This window comes from Dicentrarchus labrax, unplaced genomic scaffold (assembly GCF_905237075.1).
Source record: "Dicentrarchus labrax unplaced genomic scaffold, dlabrax2021, whole genome shotgun sequence".
In the NCBI taxonomy this organism is placed as follows: Eukaryota; Metazoa; Chordata; class Actinopteri; family Moronidae; genus Dicentrarchus; species Dicentrarchus labrax.
The window spans coordinates 15,080,337-15,100,902 of record NW_026136717.1 but is presented as its reverse complement, the minus strand read 5'-3'; the positions used below and the strand labels follow the sequence as shown (position 1 = coordinate 15,100,902).

General features: G+C 41.4%; 2 protein-coding genes across 7 annotated transcripts in view; one reads left to right on the top strand and one right to left on the bottom strand.

The window, feature by feature from the left end:
* Positions 1-114: 114 nt before the first annotated feature.
* On the top strand, positions 115-16,655 carry LOC127379387 (serine/threonine-protein kinase D3). 6 transcript variants are annotated; one of them, XR_007888299.1, is made up of 20 exons: positions 117-326; positions 745-899; positions 3,540-3,678; positions 3,813-3,944; positions 4,070-4,224; positions 4,404-4,599; positions 6,403-6,486; positions 7,292-7,451; positions 7,761-7,884; positions 8,536-8,613; positions 8,699-8,912; positions 9,195-9,220; positions 9,339-9,411; positions 9,961-10,067; positions 10,174-10,335; positions 10,976-11,074; positions 11,149-11,416; positions 12,209-12,294; positions 12,426-15,319; positions 15,798-16,655. XR_007888299.1 is itself a non-coding variant. In XM_051428903.1 (20 exons), the coding sequence occupies exons 2-19, from the start codon at positions 756-758 to the stop codon at positions 12,582-12,584; spliced, it is 2,406 nt and encodes an 801-aa protein (XP_051284863.1). In that variant the 5' UTR covers positions 117-326; positions 745-755; the 3' UTR covers positions 12,585-12,604; positions 15,798-16,655. The 6 variants fall into 6 exon arrangements, 5 of the variants coding, with proteins under 5 accessions (XP_051284867.1, XP_051284865.1, XP_051284864.1 ...); XM_051428903.1 differs by having other exon boundaries at positions 12,426-12,604; XM_051428905.1 differs by having other exon boundaries at positions 116-289; positions 12,426-16,655.
* Positions 12,819-20,566, bottom strand: part of actn3b (actinin alpha 3b) — a 33,801-nt gene continuing 26,053 nt past the window's right edge. Inside the window, exons 11-21 of the mRNA XM_051428892.1 lie at positions 20,293-20,440; positions 19,535-19,685; positions 18,673-18,781; positions 18,409-18,549; positions 17,575-17,757; positions 16,758-16,892; positions 16,058-16,237; positions 15,821-15,967; positions 15,440-15,505; positions 15,124-15,282; positions 12,819-14,320 (exon numbers count right to left, since the gene is read on the bottom strand). Coding sequence (XP_051284852.1) covers positions 14,162-14,320; positions 15,124-15,282; positions 15,440-15,505; positions 15,821-15,967; positions 16,058-16,237; positions 16,758-16,892; positions 17,575-17,757; positions 18,409-18,549; positions 18,673-18,781; positions 19,535-19,685; positions 20,293-20,440 — 1,578 coding nt within the window. The 3' untranslated portion in view covers positions 12,819-14,161. The remainder of the gene's footprint in view (positions 14,321-15,123; positions 15,283-15,439; positions 15,506-15,820; positions 15,968-16,057; positions 16,238-16,757; positions 16,893-17,574; positions 17,758-18,408; positions 18,550-18,672; positions 18,782-19,534; positions 19,686-20,292; positions 20,441-20,566) is intronic.

Sequence of the window (20,566 nt, the reverse complement as noted above, 5' to 3'; positions counted from 1 at the left end):
TGTGTGTGTGTGTGTGTGTGTGTGTGTGTGTGTGTGTGTGTGTGTGTGTGTGTGTGTGTGTGTGTGTGTGTGTGTACGTACACACACGCTTCACTGCTAGGGCTGGAAGTGTTAACCGTACGCTGCACCATCGCAGCTTTCATAGAGGTGAGCCTCTGTATGTAACTTCCTGTCTCAACGACAGCCCACAAGAAGGAAACCAGGCTCACCAGGGTTTATGTAGAGAATCGACAACACATTCACAGACTGATCAGCTGTCGCATTGCTGAGATACGATCCTGCGTTTGAGGTAAAAGACAGGAGCTTGAATGAACCAGGATTAGCAAGTAAGGTTACTTTCATTGAGTGTCTTGAGATGTTGTTTGTGTTTTTATTTTGGTAATAGGAAATTCAAAAATAGCTGTTGTGAGTCTGTATGTAGCTTAATGATATCCTCATCATTAAACTCTATATTTATTTGAGTCCCATAAAGGTTTCACTGCAAATGTTTGTCTTTTTTGGAGGCCAGAAGGTATTAGTCACTTATAATGTGTCACTTTCTATTTCAAACTGATGGTTCCATTAATAATACGTGGTACAGGAGTTGACTGTTTTAGATTTGGACTTTGACACTTGATAAAATGTTCATAAGTACCTATTGAAAACTACAAATGATGTCCTCAACAGCTAGTGTTTAAGTAAATGTATAACACAATGTTTGTTTGTTTCTGTAATAATCCGCAAACTAATCCCACCTTGCCACAGGAGCTTTCTCCATGTCCGCAGTGGCTCCCTCCAGTCCCGCGCCGGCTCTGGTCCATTTCCAGCTCGGCCTGTTCAGGGAGATGGTTCAAGTCCCTGCTGGCAACCTGAGCTATCGCCATGCCAAGAGGCTGGCCGCGGAGATCATAGAGCGCAAGGTAATCAAAACCTCCCACTGGTGGCCTCCTTTCACACTGAATTCTCAGGGTATTACACAGCAGATCAGGCGGGTTCATAAGCAAAGGATTGTTAAAGTGGCATTTCACCGAATTTACTCATGAAGCTCAGTTTACGTGTCATGAGGAGCAGTACTCAACCAGGCTTTGGATCTTTCACTGAATGTTTACATTGCAAACCGGAGGTGTGGGGTTTGATACAAGCGTGCGATTATTCGCATTATGGGTTCCAGTGCTTTTGGAGCCTGACTGGTACTAGAAACAAAAAGTTGGGGCATTTCGGCCCCTGCTGCATCGATTTGTAGTCCCCCATCTTTATGGAAAGTGTGATACTAAAATTGCTAATCCTATCAACAAGCCAGAGCATTTAGGTTAGCCCTTGTTCTATCTAACATGTAGGCTCAAACTCAGTTTTTAATAGTACCATTGAGAAGTGGTTAAAACAGAAACTGTTTTGCTTGTGTGCAGAATATGGTCAAATCTGGTTTTGAAAAATTCAATGATGAATGATTGGGATTGTTCTCAACAAACAGCTGCTCCAGTGGACAGTTGCAGCAGCTTCAAAGAGCCAAAGTTAGCAGTAAGGTGTTTAAAAAGCCTTATTAGTAATAATTTAAAAAAAAAGGTAACTGTTCTGAAATCTGCTCTAACCCCTTACACAGTCCCACTTGGAAAATATTCAGCTGACGTTCTGAGCCTCTTCAAACTATCACAAAGTTGACTTTGAAAGGTCACCCTATGCATGAAGGAAGATTGTGTAGGTTACCGTGTTTAAGAAAACCACCAAGTGTGTGTGCATCGTTGACTGATGCATAATTTGAAACGATGTTGGTGGTTTTTGGCTGTAGTGTTTCAGGTTTACTAACATGCCTCATTTAACCTGCGTTTTATACATTTAAACTAGGTCGATAGCTTCAAACCCTCCACTTCAAGACCTCCTATGTATTTTTAAGAACTTGAGGAAGAGAGTTGGGTAATAAAAAATAAAAAAATCTTCTGTCAGAGTAAACTTTAAATCCACAGTTTGTAGGTCAGTGGTGTACTGAAGCTGTAGCTGAGGTTAAGTGAAGAGGAATTGCAGGTGTAGGTCTCAGAGTCAGCTGGTCTGGTCTTCGTGCTGCCTCAGTTAGAGAGACTGTGTGGTCGACAAGAGCACAGCAAACTTTCCAACCGCAGCCTCTCTCCCCACCCGATCTCAAACACGCACACGCACACGCACACACGCACACACAGCCTGCTTCAGTCACACCAGCCTTGATCTTTTCTGGAGTTTCCAGGCAGCAGGTCAGCAGGGTCTGAAGAGTGTGTGTGTGTGTGTGTGTGTGTGTGTGTGTGTGTGTGTGTGTGTGTGTGTGTGTGTGTGTGTGTGCGTGTGTGTGTGTGTGCGTGGCATCTGTCACATTTTGGTGCATTCACTTGTACACAAACCTGACAGCATGAGTGTGCCACTGCAAATATGTCACATACTGTATATGTGTGTGTCACTACCAGCGGAAAACCCAGAACAACTAACCTTTTTCGGGGTCTTTGTTTTTAGCCATTGATAAAAAAAATAATTAGTTCATTTTAAGAATTAAGAAAGTTTTTTTTACATGACCATTCATTTTGAATTGATTTGAAGAGATGTGGACACATATACAACTGTTAGGAATTGTTGTTTAATTGTGCCAGAGACTAATTCAACGTAATGGTCTCTAGTTTGCTTTATATTTCTCTATAATTTGTCCACCGTTTTATTATATCTAGGAAGAATTAAATGTACAGTAACAGCGAGGATTTAGAGATGATAAAATACATATCCATTCAGAAAATCTCAGATCCAGCTGATCGTGTCCCTACGTAACCTTCCTCGCGAATAGGCGGTACACTTACAGCATCGTCAGAAACGTTTTCTCAGCCAAGCTGCATATTGTGGCGCACTTTTGATATTTTACCTCCTTGCACACACGCACACGAATATAGCAACGGCTGAAGACGACTGACAAGACTGAAGATGCGGTTTTCTTCACACTATTCAGTATTTCTTTAATCTCTTATCTGCTGAGCACAAAAGGCAGATTTCTGCTCCTATTGCTGAACTAGGTCATGGTTTGTGATTGTGAAGAGATTGTTTGACTTTTACATAAGTCTTCTGTTGCTGTCTCTCTAGATGTTGAACTTTTCTCAAGGTTGAATGCATCTTTCTTTCTGACCAGGGAACAGTAACTGAGCATTTCAACTCAGCAGTTACATCAATCTTTCAACGCACTGAGACATCCAAAAATGTGATTTGGTTTAGAGCCTTCATGTGTGTCTCAATAACTTTCCCTGCACCAGGTGTCCCAAATTTTTGCTGCCAGAATTTTAAGTGACAGCTTATTTTTGTTTTGATGTTCAAGACTTGCTGCCTTCAGGCTGGATATGTTTCTGTACAGGTTCTTTGTCTTGAGATCATATAAATAAAGATATAGAGAGAAACTACGATGTGGGAAAAGGGATGAAAGAGTAGAAGATGAATAGAGATCTTCGTATTAGCTTCAAAACAGCTGGTTGATCTAAGGCTTTCAATTTGCACTTCAAAAAGCTTTAAATTTAGCTTGTGTCTTGGATGAAGCATCAACGTCTGAGCGTCTGTGTGTTCAGGCTCCAGACTGCAGCGTGGTGGGCACCGGGGAGAAGATTCTGCTGTTCAGACATCAGCCCACCTCAGAGCCGCTGCTGTACCGCCTGACAGAACAGGACGGGCTGCAGGATGGAGACCTCATCGAGGTCATCATCGCAGGTCAGAGGTTAACAATGTAGAACATGGAAATATAATGCAGTGGTGTCAAATACTTTCTCAGTAGCACTCAAAAAGCCAAAGAGGAGGATCAAATCAGTGGTGTAATCCCATCTCTTTATTTTAATCTGACTCAGAATCAGCGTCAGTGACTGAGATGAGGATCCGTCCACACTCCCTGGTGGTCCAGTCGTACCGGACGCCCACTTTCTGCCACCACTGTGGAGAAATGCTGTGGGGCCTCGTTCGACAGGGGTTAAAATGTGACGGTAAAGCCACTCTCTCTCCTCATCGTATACCTCAGTAGTGTCATTAATCAGCATATGGCTCACACAAAGGTCAAAATGTTTTTAAAACTCCAGTCCGTCTCTTCTCCACCTCTCCCTCTCTTCAGGTTGCGGGTTAGACTTTCATAAACGTTGTGCTTTCCAGTTGCCCAATGACTGTACTCGAGCACGACGGCAGGTTAGCACCAGCCTGTCCCTGTTTCCTCCCCGACGACCCCGTTCACACTCCCTGTCCAATCAGTCAGGAGGCAGTCTGGAAGAGGTAAGGAAGTATTGTTAAAGTAGGGTTACAGCATTTTAGTGGACTTTTCAATAAACAGGACATTTGGTTATATTCTCTTCCCTACCGAGTCACTGAAACCTGTTTTTGAAGGGTTTACCACTCTTAAAATCACATGTTTACACCTATGGGCAAACGACTCACCATCTGTCCCTCACCAGATCAGCATGTCCAAGCCCTCCTCCAGGCCTCCGTCCTGGGCAGAGCCCCCGGTCTGGCTGGGGATCGGGTACGGTGAGAAGAGCAGGGCTCAGGTCCCTCACACCTTCCACATCCACAGCTACACCAAACCCACCGTCTGCCAGTACTGCCACCGGCTGCTCAAAGGGCTCTTCAGACAGGGGCTGCAGTGCTCAGGTGAGACGGATGATTCAGGCTTCCTGCTTATCAAAGTGTGTATAATGGCTTCTACTAGCATGTCTCATGTATTAGTGTATATATACTGTAATTTATTATTACCAGATAGCTCTCTTGTGTCTGTGTGCTAAATACCTACCAGCGTCAACTGTTCTTCAACTCTCAAATATAGATATCAGCAATCCAATAATGGTTGACTATTTGTAATGAGATACTAACATTTGTTGCTTTGTCACACTTACACAAAACTAAATTAGCAACTGTCCATGAAGAACTGATTTCTTGGGTAAACAAATTAGCTGTTGCATCTGCATCATAGAATAACTAGTTATAACTAACTACTTAAAGTCCTTTTTCTAGCTTTTTCTGGAGCTTTCACCCACACAGCTTCCTTTGTGTTTGTTATACAGAGGTAACTCTTTAATTACCATATGAAAATGGCCCAGCACTGAAAAGATCAGATTCCTTGTTGTTTGTGCTGTTCACACTGTCAGTTCTGAGTGAGCACATACATTTAGATCAGGTTCACTGTGTCCTGCAGTCTGTACGGCGGCCTTAGAGGACCTGTTTGAGACTTGGACTGGAGTTGCTCCCACAGTGGTTTGAGACTAGAGATTTTTATATTTTAGCGCATTAACATTAAGGAAATATCTGCCGCTGTGCTGATTGACGCAACCTGAGGCAACAGTAACTCCGCAAAGTCTAAGACACAAAACAGAAACAGTAAATGCAGCGACCGCGGTATCAGAATAAAAGATGCTGGAGCGACCACATCAAACTTTATCAGGCGGCTGAACGCGCTCCTGGAGAGGTGAGTCACCTGGACGGTTAGCGGACAGGTTTGACTCTTATCTAATGTTACCTTGCTACGAGCTTTGTTGCTAACTTTACTGTAACTCTAACAAAGGTCTGTCGCTCCGCTGGCTGACGTTAAAGCATTAATAACGTCGGTTTATTGTTGACCAACTTTATTAGGTTGCATCGGTTTTAATGGGAAGAGGCATTTGTTTATTTACAGTGGATTATAAACTGTTAGTTGGAGACCCAGTGTTACTATACGGTATGGTTGTACTGTTATTATTATTATTATTATTAAGTAGGTTATTGCATGCCTAATAATATGACCAATATTTTACTGTTAACCTGATTCACCATAGTCTATATTTAGCCCAGGGGTTCCCAAATTGTTCCATGCCTAGGCCCCCAAATAACATTATGTTATGTTCTTACTTTTATTAGTGCAATAATAATGATTACATTTGTATTTAAAATACATTATAAAAAATTACATTAGATTCAGTTATATTACATTATAAGCATTTTGGTATGTTATATTATTATAAATTAGATTTTCTAATAATACAAATAATAAGAAATTAAGTAATACAATTTTTTTATTAAGGTTTTTTTTTAAGCATTTTCCATCACGTTCCCTTAAATTGTCTGAGCCTCTGTCGGCCCCCACTTTATTTTTATTTAGCCAATATTTGGTCTATCCTGTAGCTGTATGTTCATGTTACAAGTTTTAAAGGAAAGCTTTTATTGCGTGTGTTTTACATATTGCAATAGCCTGTTTAAAGTGATGATATGCCCAAAAAAAAAAAGCTGATACTGTTTGTTAATCGATAAAGGAGTGATAATAATACAGTGCATGCTTTGAAATCCTTAAATATAGCTATGCAGTGTTTGCAGACGGGATGCAGCAGAACGCTCATTAGAACCAGAAGAGACTTGGATGTGCAATTATCAAAGTCACCCTCAGTGTTTCAACCTGCCATCTCTCCTCTCTGATCATTTTGTCAGACTGCAGGTTTAACTGCCACCGGCGCTGTGAGCCGCTGGTCCCCAGAGACTGTCCGGGAGAGAAGAGAGGCGTCAACGGGGAAGGTGAGCAGCAGCGGTCCCTGGAGGGGTCTGGTTTTGTATTCTGGGCTTGTAACTGATCCCCAGCTCTGATGTTCCCATAACCCCGTGATGAGTCAAAGCTGATTCACCCTCCGTCTCAAGGGTTTTTGATAGATTCAGGACCCATTTTAGATTCCCTGAAATCTGTCCAAGTGGGGATGATGATTCAGGAAAATGTGATCAAAGCCTGGTGAGATTAAAAATAGATTTCATGGTGCCCAGAAGAGTGAATGTTAAGTACTTCCAGTGACTTTTCCTCTTACTTATTTTTGTTTATGGCAAAAAACCTGAAATCACATTCCCATCAGCCTCAACTGTGCTTTGTGTTTAGTGCTAATTAGCAAATGTAAGCATGCTAATACGCTAAACTAAGATGGTTAATATGGTACCTTAGCATGGTAGCTTGTTGACTTATAAAAAAGAAAGTCACAAAAAGCAATCAATGTCAACTAAGAAGCATTAATTGTTATTAATATTATGTCATCTTTGGTAACAAGTGAGTGAGATAAATGTGCGTCTTGGTTTTGAGCTGTTAAAGTTATTTTACTTTTTAAATTAAAATCATTTATCAAGAAAAAAGTAAAATATTTGCTCACTCCAGCTTCTCATATGTGAACATTTGCTTCTTTTATTGCTGTGTATATCATTAATATATGCTATATATCATTCATTATATTCAGGTTTCTGTCATTTTGTCGACCTAACAGTTAAATGTGCAGATAAATATTACTAAATAATATTACTACCCTAATATTGTTGCCGTGTGATTCACTTGTCACGTTCCCAGAGTTCACAGTAGTGGTTAACAGCTGCCGACCAGAACCAGAGGACGATGATTCAGAGCTCACCAGTACAACAACACTAGATATCTCTGACGATGAGATGTCCACCGACGGAGACACGATCACCGAGACCAAGAACGCAGAGCAACCGCGAGAGCCGATGAGGTCAGAGGGTTGTAAATGTATTCAGGTGATGTCATCCAATTTAAAAAAGGTGGCACAGACGTCGTCCTGATGATGTCAGAAGTTTGACTCACAGCTGTTGTCATCTTTCCAGTCATTCCTCTCTCAGTTCATTTGCACAAGTTTGGTTGTGTCAGTGAGCTTTAGGGCCATACTGCCACCTAGAGGCATCTAGAAGAGACTTTCAAAGGACACAACTGCTCCATTAGTGACTTTAATTCAGTTTTTATCCCTCCATCTTCTTCTTTTTCACGTCCCTGTTGTTGTTTTGTCTTCCGTCCGTCCCATCAGTCCGTGTTTCAGCAGCTACATCCCTCTGATGAGGCTCGTCCAGACGGTGCATCACACTAAGAGGAGAGCCGGTGGAGTCCTGAGAGAGGGATGGCTGCTGCATCACACCAACACTGACACACTGGTGAGACACACACACACACACACACACACACACACACACACACACACACACAGATTAAAAATGTGGCTAAAAACAGTTCGTCTCTTAATCACTCACTTTGCAGAGTCCAACAAATTCTACTAAAAAGCACTTTTTCAAGTTTTGTTTTTGATACCCAGTTCATGTGTATTTGGTATAAGAGTCTGTATTTATGTTGTTTAGTTTATATGTCAGGTGAGTCTGAAGGTTTTGTGTGATTCTTTTATTAACCTAAAATAAAAATACATGTATCTTTAAAAACCATCTTCTTCTTAACTTTTTCTAACCTCAGTTCTTTGCTGCTTTGCCTCTTTGACACATTTGTGAAGTAAAATTGTTGTTTAAATGTGTGTTTGTGTATGTTGCTGTTTCATTTTTTTGTTATCCAAGCTTTCTTTTGTTTGTTTGTTTTGGTTGAGCCTTGTTCACTCTCTGCAGGTTGTGCATTTAGTTTCTATTTTTCACAAACACACTAATAGCCTCTCATCTAATCAACTATAACACGCAGGTGCAGATTTAACCGACAGGACAGCAAGTTGGCGAGTCTGTTCTAATGCGTCCTTTGGGATTAACTTGTTAAAAAGCCATTAACGTCTTGCCTTTATAAATGATTTCTATCATTTGTTTTCTCAGAGGAAACGTCATTACTGGATCTTGGACTGGAAGAGCATCACTCTGTACCAGAACGAGAGCAGCACCAAGTACTACAAGGTAGAACTCATGACCTGCAGAATCTACAGTTTCCTGTGGTTTTCTGTGAAAAAAACAGAACCCTCTCTCTGTCTCTCTCCTGCAGGAGATCACTCTGTCCGAGGTGCTGCAGGTCCGAGGCCCCTCCCAGCTCTCCGTGCCCTTGTTGCCAGGCAACTGCGCGCACTCCTTCGAGGTGGTGACGGCCTCTCTGGTGTACTGCGTGGTGGCCGGAGAGAACGGGCCGGCCTGGGAGAGCGCCATCCGTCAGGCTCTGATGCCCGTCCAGAGCAGTGGGGCAAACGGCGAGGAGAACCAGGGTGAGCTGAAAACAACCCCTCTGGGTATTAACGTTACCAGATGTTAATGAGAAAATGTTTCTTTTTATAGTTTATGTAACCAAGCACAACTTAATGAGCTGTTTTTCTATTAATAATTTAATGTTGGCAGTGGAACATGTATCCAAACTAATTTAATGAGTGAAAATGTATGTAGTCAAAAACAAACACTATTAATATAATGTTACTTGTTGGAAAATAAGTGCTAATTAAACTATTTGCATCCATTAAATGATCTTTCTATTTGAATGAATGTGTTTGCAGATAGAGATTCACGCAGAGACAGCGTGGTAAGTGTCGGATTCATACTGCTGAATTTCTAATAATACAGTGAGGAGATGTTTAACATACCTCTGTAGTGTGTTGTACACTGTTAATGTGTGTGTGTGTGTGTTGTGTGTGTTTCAGGACATCAGCTCAGTGTATCAGATCTTCACAGATGAGGTTTTGGGCTCCGGACAGTTTGGAGTCGTATACAAAGGTGAACTGAGTTTAACCACATTGTTAAATCATTACAATATCAGTCAGATGTTTATCAAATAACCAGCTGAGATTTGGCAGGTTTGCCTGCTTCCTTTACCTACCTTGTTTCCTGGAAAGAAATGTGTATTTTTGTACTAATTTAACAATTAAGTTATTTTTGTTAGTTGTGTTGTTGATTCCAAGAAGAATCTCCTCTTTTAAACCGTAATTCTTTAAAACACTAATTAACTGTTGATTCATCAGCTTCATATTTTGGATCGCTTGCTTCCTGGTAGACAGACAGATTAATTGGAATGAATTAATTGGAAGTGTGCTTAATTGAACACTGTCTCTACTTTAGTGCTAATTGTAGGGTTCCTGTTTAGGAAAATCAATATGAAATTATGGACCTGTAAAATAAAACATCACCAAAAATGTCTGTAAAAGTTTTAAGATGCAGATATTGAAACACTGGTTATGAGCCATTTAGAGATCTGCAAAGAGACGTTTAATCTCAGTGAGGCTCTTTCCCTAGTTAAATAAAGTTATATAAGTGATCATTCTTCAGGTACTCACAGGAAGTCGGGTCGTCCCGTCGCCATCAAAGTCATCGACAAGACGCGCTTCCCCACCAAACAGGAGAGACAGCTGAGGAACGAAGTGGCCATCTTGCAGGTACTGATACATGTTTTCATTCATTTGTATTCATTATAGGATTATTTTCTCTAACTGTGTGTGTGTGTGTGTGTGTGTGTGTGTGTGTGTGTGTGTGTGTGTCCAGAATCTGTCCCACCTCGGGGTGGTTCTGTTGGAGGGGATGTTCGAGACAGTGGAGCACGTCTTTGTCGTCATGGAGAAGCTCCATGGAGACATGCTGGAGATGATTCTGTCCAGTGAGATAGGCCGACTCCCTGAACGCAACACCCGCTTCTTGGTCATGCAGGTAAGGTCACTTTTGGATCAGTAAATGTACAGGAATTATTTAAATGATAATAATTTGAAGAACAGGAGCCCACAAGGGGTCAAAAGATTAATCTGAGGTGTCATGAGATAGTGAATAAGGTGGAGAAAAAAACATGTCTCCTGACTGTGTTTTTGTGTGTATGAATTACTGGACATTCTTAAATTTAATTTAATGATCAACAATCTGGAAGGGATTATCACTCTTTGGTTAAACTGATTACAGCTCATAAACATTCAACTTCAGACCGCCAAAGTCTGGGAACCAGAGGTAATGCTTCTTTATCTTCATCACTGGGTAGTTGTGACCAGTAGCAGTGGCTTGAAAGCCGGTTTTTGTTCTTGCTTGTCCCAGTTTAACCCTTCTCTTTAGATTTTCATTTTTATAGTTTTCATCTGAAAATCAGTATACAGTATACAAATTGTATACAAAAGAAACCAAAAGCTTACACTAGTGTTCCACTAAAGTAATTTAAGTCCAGACTCTTTTAGGCCATCCCTCAGCCTGGAGGCCAAAAGCATCTATTAAAAAGTTTTTTGCGTCTCCTGCTTAAATAAAGTTTAAGAATATTGATGTATCGTCGTTCTCATGTTTTTGCCCTCTGTGTGTGTGTGTGTTGCAGATCCTTGAGGCTCTGCGGTATCTGCACTTCAAACATATCGCTCACTGTGACCTGAAACCTGAGAATGTACTGCTGGCCACTGCGGACCCTTTCCCTCAGGTAGCGTTTTGTTCTTATACGTGTGTGTTTGACAATTTGTCACAACAGCGTATTAAATCCACTCGGTGTCGTAGGTGAAGCTGTGCGACTTCGGCTTTGCCCGCATCATCGGTGAGAAGTCCTTCCGCCGCTCGGTCGTGGGCACGCCTGCCTACCTGGCGCCCGAGGTGATCAGCAGCAGCGGCTACAACCGCTCTCTGGACATGTGGTCCGTGGGCGTCATCATGTACGTGAGCCTGAGCGGCACGTTCCCTTTCAACGAGGACGAGGACATCAAACAGCAGATCACAAACGCTGCCTTCATGTACCCACGACAACCCTGGGCCTCCATCTCACTGGAGGGTAAGCGTGGTTTGTTTTTTCTGTTGGTGCATTCAAGGACACTCGGATGTAAACTACCAAACCTTTTCACGTAGTTCATGTTTGATTAATGCTTGCCCTCCTGGGTTTGTTCTGACCACAGCTCTGAATGCAAGGCTTTTTGAAAATCCATGATCAGAATTCAGAGTGTCCTTGAATGCATCATCAAGGAGAGTTAAAAGATGTTACCTGGCAACTGTATTAATTGTAATAGAGATTCAACTTTGAATCAAATAATGGCAACTATATGTTCACTGTTGTAAATGACAGTGAAGTAAGTTGAAAGTTGAATTAATTAATGGAATAACTAAAAATACACTGAAAATCCTCCACTTTTATATATTTATTTACCTCTTAATATCAATTTTGCTTTAATTTTCCCTTTTAAGTGTCTTTAAGAATTTCCTCTTTTAAACCATAATTCTTAAAACAATTAACTGTCTTCTGGTAGACAGATTAATTGGAATTAATAAATTAGAACTGTGCTCATTTAACACACTGTCTCTAATTTAGTGCAAATTAAAGGGTTACTGAAAAATGAATATGAAATCACAGACCTGTAAAATAAAGCATCACCAAAAATGTACTTTAACACCACATGAAACATTTAAAAACCTCTCTGTGTGAGTTGGTTTGAAGAGCTTTCAGCATTCATACCCAACAGAGTCACAGTCTTCTCCTGTTGGCCACTGGGTGACTCCAGTGGACCACTTTAATGACAATCTGAGTAAATCCTCTGTGCTCATCTCTCTTCCTCTCCCTCTTCCTCTCCAGCTGTGAGTCTCATTAATAACCTGCTGCAGGTGTCGGTCAGACGGAGGTTCAGCGTGGGCAAAGCACTGGGACACCCCTGGCTGCAGGTCAGATACATTCCACATTTATAATCAGTCTGTCAACTTAGTACGAGCTACTACCTGTAATAATGTGTTCATGATGACATCTACCATCACTAAAGACATATACAGTGTAATTATTATCTTTCCTCCTGCAGGACTTCCAGCTGTGGTGTGACCTCAGGGAGTTCGAGCAGAGGATGGGCTGCAGGTATCTGACGCACCAAGGGGACAATGAGCGCTGGATACGCTACGCCCAGGAGAGGGGCATCAGCTTCCCGACCCACCTCTGCTGGGACCCCGACAACGACATGTGACCTCGGCCCGGAGGCTAAAGGTTGGGACAGTTTGTAGTCTGTACAGCTCAGATTAAACCAGAGATGAGACGTCACACTCCAAAACATCCTGAATTTGTTGATCAGCAGTCAACCAAATATCTTTGTATCTTATGTCAAATGTTAGAATTAGGGTGTTTTGTAGTACAAGTGACACGCCCATTAACTCATACTTTCACTTGTACTAATGTGATAAAGAAACACAAACAACTGCTGTTTAGTAATATAATTTTCCTTTTTTATTCCAAGTTGTAGTTTTTAAAATTTAACTGTGTGAAAGTGAGTTTTTGTGGCATTGGTGATGATGGACAGAATGAATGGAGGAGAACGGAGCACAAATGAAATTTAAAATATCACCATCATGCACAGGGAGGAGTCGACTCGCACTGATTATCCTGGCCGACCTGTCAATGGGACCAAAACCCTATTTGCTTCCTCACTGACATAGGCCTGCTATGGTCCCATGTACAGTATCCATTCTTCTTATTTTGTCCACAACTTTCCTGATGCCCTGTTGTCTCTCGCTGCTCGACACCTCTCTCTGTCTGAGTCCCTCCTCCATGACGTAAAAAAAATAAAAAAATCACGTTCATATGTTTAGATGTGATGTTAAATTTAGGAGAGAGGTGTGTGGGATCGTTCTCCCTGGCCATAACAGTTTGTCTTTCTGTCTTCGTTCTTAAGTCCAGCCATGGCCCTCTTTGTCTCTTATTTACCCACAGTGCTTTGCTCTGAGTTGCTCTCTCTGCCTGCTTCATCTCCAGTGCTCCCGTTCACCCTCCGTTTCTTCCTGAGCTTAAGGCTTTTAAGATCTTCAGGTTACATTCAATCTTTGCTAACATTCAGGTTTCACAGTACTGTGCTATTTATTTTCTAACAGAGTGAGAACTGGCTTTGTAACATCGTAGCACCTGACTTGCTTTGCTCCTCTGCTCACTGAAATGTTAACAGGCTCCTAATGATACTGTTTGTTTTTGTATGATTAAGAGTCAGAGACTCACAAAGACAGCGTTTCTAAACTTCAACATAGCATGCATCTGCACAAATACACAACCAAGCCAACTGACCAACCAGCTTTTTTTTTTTATCACGTTGTCTTCTTTAATTACCCTTCTACAAAAAATATGTCATCTGGAGAGAGAGAGAGAGAGAGGGGGGCAGAGCAGGAGGCTTTGCTCAAAAAAACTTTTTTTTTCCTCTCCCTCATTACCTCCTTCTGTTAAACGTCTCCTAAAGGCAGGTATGTTATATGTATGCTGCGTACATAACTTCAGTGCAATACCTGGCACATTCCTGGTTTTTAAAGGCACTCTGACAGACATGAGGGACAAGCTGACCAGTCCGAACATCTAAGATTTGAGCAAAGTCTTCTACTCTCACCCTCTCTGGGTAGTGTTTTTAGGAGGGGAAGAGGAGGTGGGGAGAAGGGGAAGAAAGTTAAGATTTGAAAGAGGATGATAAGAACAAAGAATATAGAAGGACAATGGAAGGGGTTTAAATCGCTCTCTCCACAGAGGAGAAATAGGGGGAGCTGGGAGGAGGAGAGGAAGAGAAGCGGTTTATAAGTCGCTCTCTCCGTAGAGGGCGCTGGAGAAGGAGATGTAGTCCAGAGCGCCGGTGGGGCAGTCGGTTCCAATGAACCTGGTCATGCGGCTGATGCAGTACTCGGCCTGCTCTGGTGGCAGCTCCCTGCGCAGCTCATCCACTGTGATGTAATTCTGGGAAGAGAGAGGGAGGCAGGCAGTGATTAAAGTGATTGTCCCACAGCACAAACACACTGCCAGGAGTTGAGCGCTGCCTTGTACTGGAAACAAATTTTAAAAAAGGATGTAGGCTGAGAAATTTAACTGCAAACAGTCTTTGATTCTCAAGCTGAATTAAGCTGAATTAAGATGGGGAATTTGGTGCTTATTTTTGTTTTGGCCATTATTCCTGTTGCTTATAACATTTTACTCATCTAGTGAATTGCCGGGATCTGGGTTCAATGACAATGTTTACATGCACTCAAGAACCAACAAAGTGAGATTAGTGGGTTAGCCAGCTCTTTGTGCTCAACAGTTTTCTAGGATCATGAAGTTGGCTCACTTAACTGTTAACCTAGTGCACAGCTAACCTGCTAACTAATTTCAGAGGATCAGATCACTGGAAAACCTGATAATTCCTACAAGAGTTTTACTGTACTAAATTTTACTAAATACATAATGAATATTTTAATTGCATTTTAATTGCGCAGAGATTCTTTAATTCCTGACTGGCTTTCTTCAGCCTCTTTACTTGTGTCATATCTTTCTACGTGTAAAAGATTATTAGAAACCAATTCACACATATACACATATAACTAAGAAATTAAGATCGACTTGTTCCCAGATCTTAGCAATTGCTTGGATGTGTAAATATATAAATGACCAAAAATACAAAAGACAGAAGATTTCAAATATAAGTCCTGTTTGTGTCAGTGGTAAATGTGGGGTTAGATATTTTCTGGAGAAAAGTTAACAGGATGCTGTATTTGTCTGCTTACCTTGTCTGAAGCCAGAATCTTGAAGGAGGCCATGACCTGTTCTGCAGTGTCGGTCTCGGCAGTCTCACGGGTCATGAAGTCAATGAAGGCCTGGAAGGTCACCACGCCTGTGTTGTTGGGGTCCACCAGGGTCATGATGCGAGCAAACTCCACCTCACCCTGTCAGACAGAGAAGGATTTTATTATTCCAACATCAGTTAGTACATACATTTTAAATGACTTGACTTAAAAGCTCTGATCTCTTGCTACTTTCACATCAGAGTGGACACTCAGGTTTTCCAATTTATTCAACAAGCTGAGTACGTGTTGCACTAACCAGATCGTAACCCATGGAGATAAGGCAGGCACGGAAGTCGTCTGGGTCCATCATGCCGTTTCTCTTCTGCAAAGGAACAACACAATTGTGTTTTAATTATTAGGACAAATACTTAAGCAGCTCTTATGTTATAGTAATAAAGCCCATGTTTTCATTTCTTGCTGTTGCTGGAATATCTAGCATTAACTTAAGTCATGTGATCTTGAAACTTTTAGAACAAAAAGACATTTATCTGTCAGATTGGTTTTGATGCCTCAAGAATAAAATATGAGATCTGTCCTGTAGTTTGTGGTGTTTTTTTTATGCATGTTTATGTTTTGAGACATCAGCAATTTAAAACATTACTGAATCATTTCAGTGTACATCCAGATCCAGCCTCACCCTGTCGAAGTGGTTGAAGGAGGCCCTGAACTCGTTGAGCTGCTCCTGGCTGATGCCCTTGGCATCGCGGGTCAAGATCTGGTTCTCCACCTCATTGATGGTTCTGGCGATGGTGGTGAGCAGCTGCTCCCAGCCCACGCGAACATGCTGCAGAGGTGGAGGAAACACACTTTAAAAAAAGAAACAAGAGGTGGGAGGACCAGCCTGTCGTCATGGCTGCAGTGAAGTCCACTGTACCTCCATGGTGTAGTTGGTGTGCTTGTTGTCGAAGATGAGGGACTCCTGGCTGAGCTGGTGGTCTCCCTCCAGCTTGTCAATGTTGGATTTATAGTTGATGATGTTCTGCTCGTACTGCTTCAGGCTGTTCATCTGTTCCTCCAGGGAGCCAGCAATGTCCACAGACACGTGGCTGATCTCCTGCAGGCGTACACAGGCAGTAAACAGGGAGGGGAATGAGAAATAGTTGATTGACAAGTTCTGTGAATATTTGTTTTTATTTGCTCTTGTATAATAACAGGTGTTTGTGTACATAGATAAATGTATTTTTATTTACTGCTCATTAGTTTCTGATCTGTTAATTCATCTTTAAATGTGCAGCCATGACTGATATCTATCAGCAGGAGCTAAAACCTAATCATGACTAACCATAAAATCTCATCCCAAGACTGTATTTTAATGTAATTCATTGTTTTATACTGTTTTATTGCCTTTTTATAATCGATTCTGTGGTCAACATTATTTCACCTCAGTAATCAAAGTGTCATCATTACATACTTATGTCAAAATTTGTCAATATTCTTCATCCAGTGTCCCAAATAAAAACATTTTAAAGAAATGCCATAATTGTCTTTTGGTAACTTTAAACCTTACAAAGGTTAAACTGCAGTTTCCTTTCCTGCCTCTGTCAGTCTGTTGTAGTGCTATAGCAACACTGTACCTCCATCTTGGTTTGAATCCAGGGTCCGATGATGTTGGCCTGGGCAGCGAACTGGCGCCTCAGCCTCTCGTTGGCCTGCTGTCTGGCCACCTCCTCCTGGAGCATTTGGTCTCTGAGGGGAACAAGGTGCTTCACCTGCAGGTAAACACACAGTCACAAGAGCTTTTTAACACACAGCAAAAGGAATGAGACTTTATGTTGCAGCTCTTTCATGCAAAAAAACATGCAACCAGTGTGCTGCTTGCCTTCCTGCTGCATCTTTACATTCAATCCCATTTACAACTCTAGATATTATAGTCATAATCTACAGTTAATGCTGCAAACTGTCCAAACATTACAGTGAATTTAGGAATGTCTGTGAATTATATATAGTTGGTTGAGTCCAGCTTTAGTTATTTCATTTGTCCCAAAGGAATAAATCTATTTTTCCAGCACAGATAGCGCAGTCTTGCAGGGTTACACACATCTGAGAGATTGTGTTCTGCAGTTATTTTGAATTGCCCTGAGAGCTTGCAGCCAGCAGTATTCAGTGTCGCTCTAACCTAAATGTACTGTACTATTTCTGACCTGTCACTATGTATGTACAGTTCTTATTATTAGCCAGATGACCAAAAGCAGCGCACAGAGAGGAGGCTAGGTTGACATTTCCTGTTTACACAGCGTCAGCTTGCACACACTAGTATTTAAAAACTAGTAATAAAAGCAGATTCAGAACGTGATCCAGCTTAGTTTGGATAAATGATTTATAATACAATATAAATGATACATCAGTTATTTCCCAGGCTCCTGCACTATGAATTATAATTATTTGACTCACAGCGTCCCACTTATTGCTGATGTCCTGGGGGGAGAGGTTGGTGTAAGGGTTGATTCCGGACAGCTTGATGCCGTAGGTCTGGGCGATCTTCAGGATTTCGTTGTGGATGCCCATGGTGGCCATGCGCTCCTTGTCGGCCTCGGGCAGAGTGGCCTTGAACTGGTCGTGAGCGGTGATCAGACTCTAAAGGAGGAAATTAAGACATGGAAGTTGCAGTGTTTCACATTAAGGTTTACACAATTTTTGAATGAACAGACAAGTCTGCCAAAACAGTGCAGCTGAATGACTTCCCCGAGTCTAAAGCAAGCTAGCAGATGTCCCATACCAAATATTCCCAGCCCCATCCCATGGGACTCTAGCACAGTAAATAAAGTACAGTATCTACCTGGGGAAAATACTGATACTGTACATATTCCTACATGTTGTTTCCTCTTTAATACTGACTCTTACAGATTCCTGCCAGTGCACACACTTTGCTTTTCAGGACACAATTGAAAATTATTTAAGTAAACTATCACAGAATAGTGGGATTGTTTTATGGATTTTATAATGCATACAAGTGTACATTGACAGAAAGACTGCATGTGGAGCTTTTAGAGCTATAAACAAGTGTGAGTAAACACATTTTAAACTGAAGGTAAATAACTGCACTGCAGTCTTATTGTGATGATTGTACCCAGTGATTTATTTATATTTTCTAAAACATATTTTAACATCCTGTAGGCCAATAAGATGATTTACAGGACACATAGTAATTACTATTTGATACAAGCCTGATTACAAAATAAAAGTCAAACACATACTGAAACAACATTAAAAGTACAGTGGCTGTACCTGGATCTCCTCAATGCTGTGGACAATGAACATGTCCTGCAGGTCCTCCATGGCTCCGTCCATCCAGTTGTTGAAGGGCGCCGCCCTCTTGGCAAACTCCAGGTACAGCTGGTCAATAGTCTCCCACAGTTTCTCCACACGCTGAAGACACAAACAGTTAAGATTCATATTACTAAAACAAAATGGTGTGGACAGAAGCACTGTCTTGTTTCTTCTGTCCCCTGACTTCATTTCGAAATTGGTACATGAAAAAAAATGTTTCACCTCCAGTGAGTCCCTCCTCTTCTGAGTGAGGGTGCCCAGGTTGTCCCACTGGTCACAGATGCCCTGGCAGCGGGCGTTCACTGTGGCAGCATCGTGGTAGTCCAGCTCACTAGGAGACAACAGAGTGAATCACAGCAACATCTATAATTTAATGTCAGATAGGCGACAAATCTGTTGAGTTAATTTCCAAAATGTTCCATTTAATAATCCATTACAGAAATGTTGTCAACACAAGAGAAAATTGCAATTTTAATCTTAAAACTAAAATATCTAATGGTAGAAATCAGTTCATGAAATGTACTGCTGGTTTACAAACAAAACATCATCTACAGAACCTTTAAACTATTCTCCGAAGTTACAATCATATTTTTCCCCAGATATCTGGATCACACACACACACACATTGGATTTTTATTCTTTTCTGCATTTCAGAGGATCATTTGAGAACATTCTGCTTTAAAGTATTTAATATCTACGTTTGAAGTAATGAATAATAAATCATGGGTGGCACGCATACATTTCCAGTGCATATTATACTGTATATAGCATCAAAGGAATCATCTCAAAACTATCTGTGAAAAAAGCCCTGAGGAGTGGCGAGGAATAAGGAAATAGTGAGATCAGAGGTTTCTGCTCTTTCATGAATCATCCTTTCATCTTTTTATCGCTCTCATTAATATGCTTTCCACTCATATGTTGCATCTTTTTGTTCTTCACTGTATTCACATCCTTGTCTGCTCTCAACATAACGCGACCATTAGGAGTCATAAAACTCCTCAGTGGCTCACTTCCTGCTCTCCAGTCCCTCCTATAGTTCTCAGTCTCAATATCGCAATCCTCATTCCTCGAATTTCCATCTTACTTCAGCTCCTGGGCGATAGCAGCGATCTGCTCCACTCTGTCCTGGTGAGCGGCAAGGTCGCTCTCGAATGCCTCGTGCTTCCTCATCAGGGCTCTGATCTCCATCAGAGAGGCCGACTCGTAGTCCTTCTGGGACAGCAGGTCCTCCTTACCTGAAACGCAGAAACATTTTACTACCTGATCTTCACATTTATTCAGCTCTCAGTGCATCCATTTGATCTTTTGTCTTCCCCCACTGCAGTTAGACCTTTTCTCACTCACTATGGCATTGCCCATAAATTACTCCAGATAGTTTCCTCACTCTATATAGTTTTATTATGTGATTTATCAAGATCTTACCAGTGTTTAATGAGTATTCTGTTATATTTTTTCTTCATTAAATAGTGTAAAGGAAAGTGTTTGAGCTTCATTGTGCAGAATGATGTATGCACCAGAGTTTGAGACTAAAAGGTTGATTTTTTACATTTATCTGCTAAAGGAGGAAAGTTTCACCGTGATCACCTTTAATTCTGAGTGAATTACAACTAGTTTGGAGGCCAATCAGGGTTCAAATGCAACCAAAACAATATTGCCAAAACATAAATGCACCTTAACCAACTGAGCCCCCGTAACATCCTTATAAATTTAGTTCTTTAATTAAGTAATTATTACTAGCCCTTTTTCTTTGGAAACTACAGCACCTTCAGGAGAGGCAAAAATTCAAACCCCACGCATAATGATCCTGGTGTGCAGGAAATTATGTTTATCACACCTCCCTACCTCCAGTCCAGGACTCATGCATACTGCACTTCTGCTTGAACTTCTCAGCCAGATGATCGAGTCTCTCCAGGCGGCGGATCTCGGTCAGCAGCCACTCCTCGTAGCCCTTCTCCACCTGCTCGAGACCCTTCCAGGCGTTGGCAATATCCTGGAGGAGAGAGAGCGAACAAGAGTTTTGACCCGTTTTATTGACACTCGTTTGAGGGAAATGAGTGTTCAGAATGTGAATAATATAATGTATGCCTTGAGAACATTTTAATATCTATGTAAATTT

Coding starts and splice junctions, on each gene's coding strand:
- LOC127379387 (XM_051428905.1), top strand. CDS start 756: ATGTCCGCAGTGGCTCCCTCCAGTCCCGCGCCGGCTCTGGTCCATTTC. Junction 8,614..8,698: donor GCAGCACCAAGTACTACAAG/GTAGAACTCATG, acceptor TCTCTCCTGCAG/GAGATCACTCTGTCCGAGGT. Junction 10,336..10,975: donor CCCGCTTCTTGGTCATGCAG/GTAAGGTCACTT, acceptor TGTGTGTTGCAG/ATCCTTGAGGCTCTGCGGTA.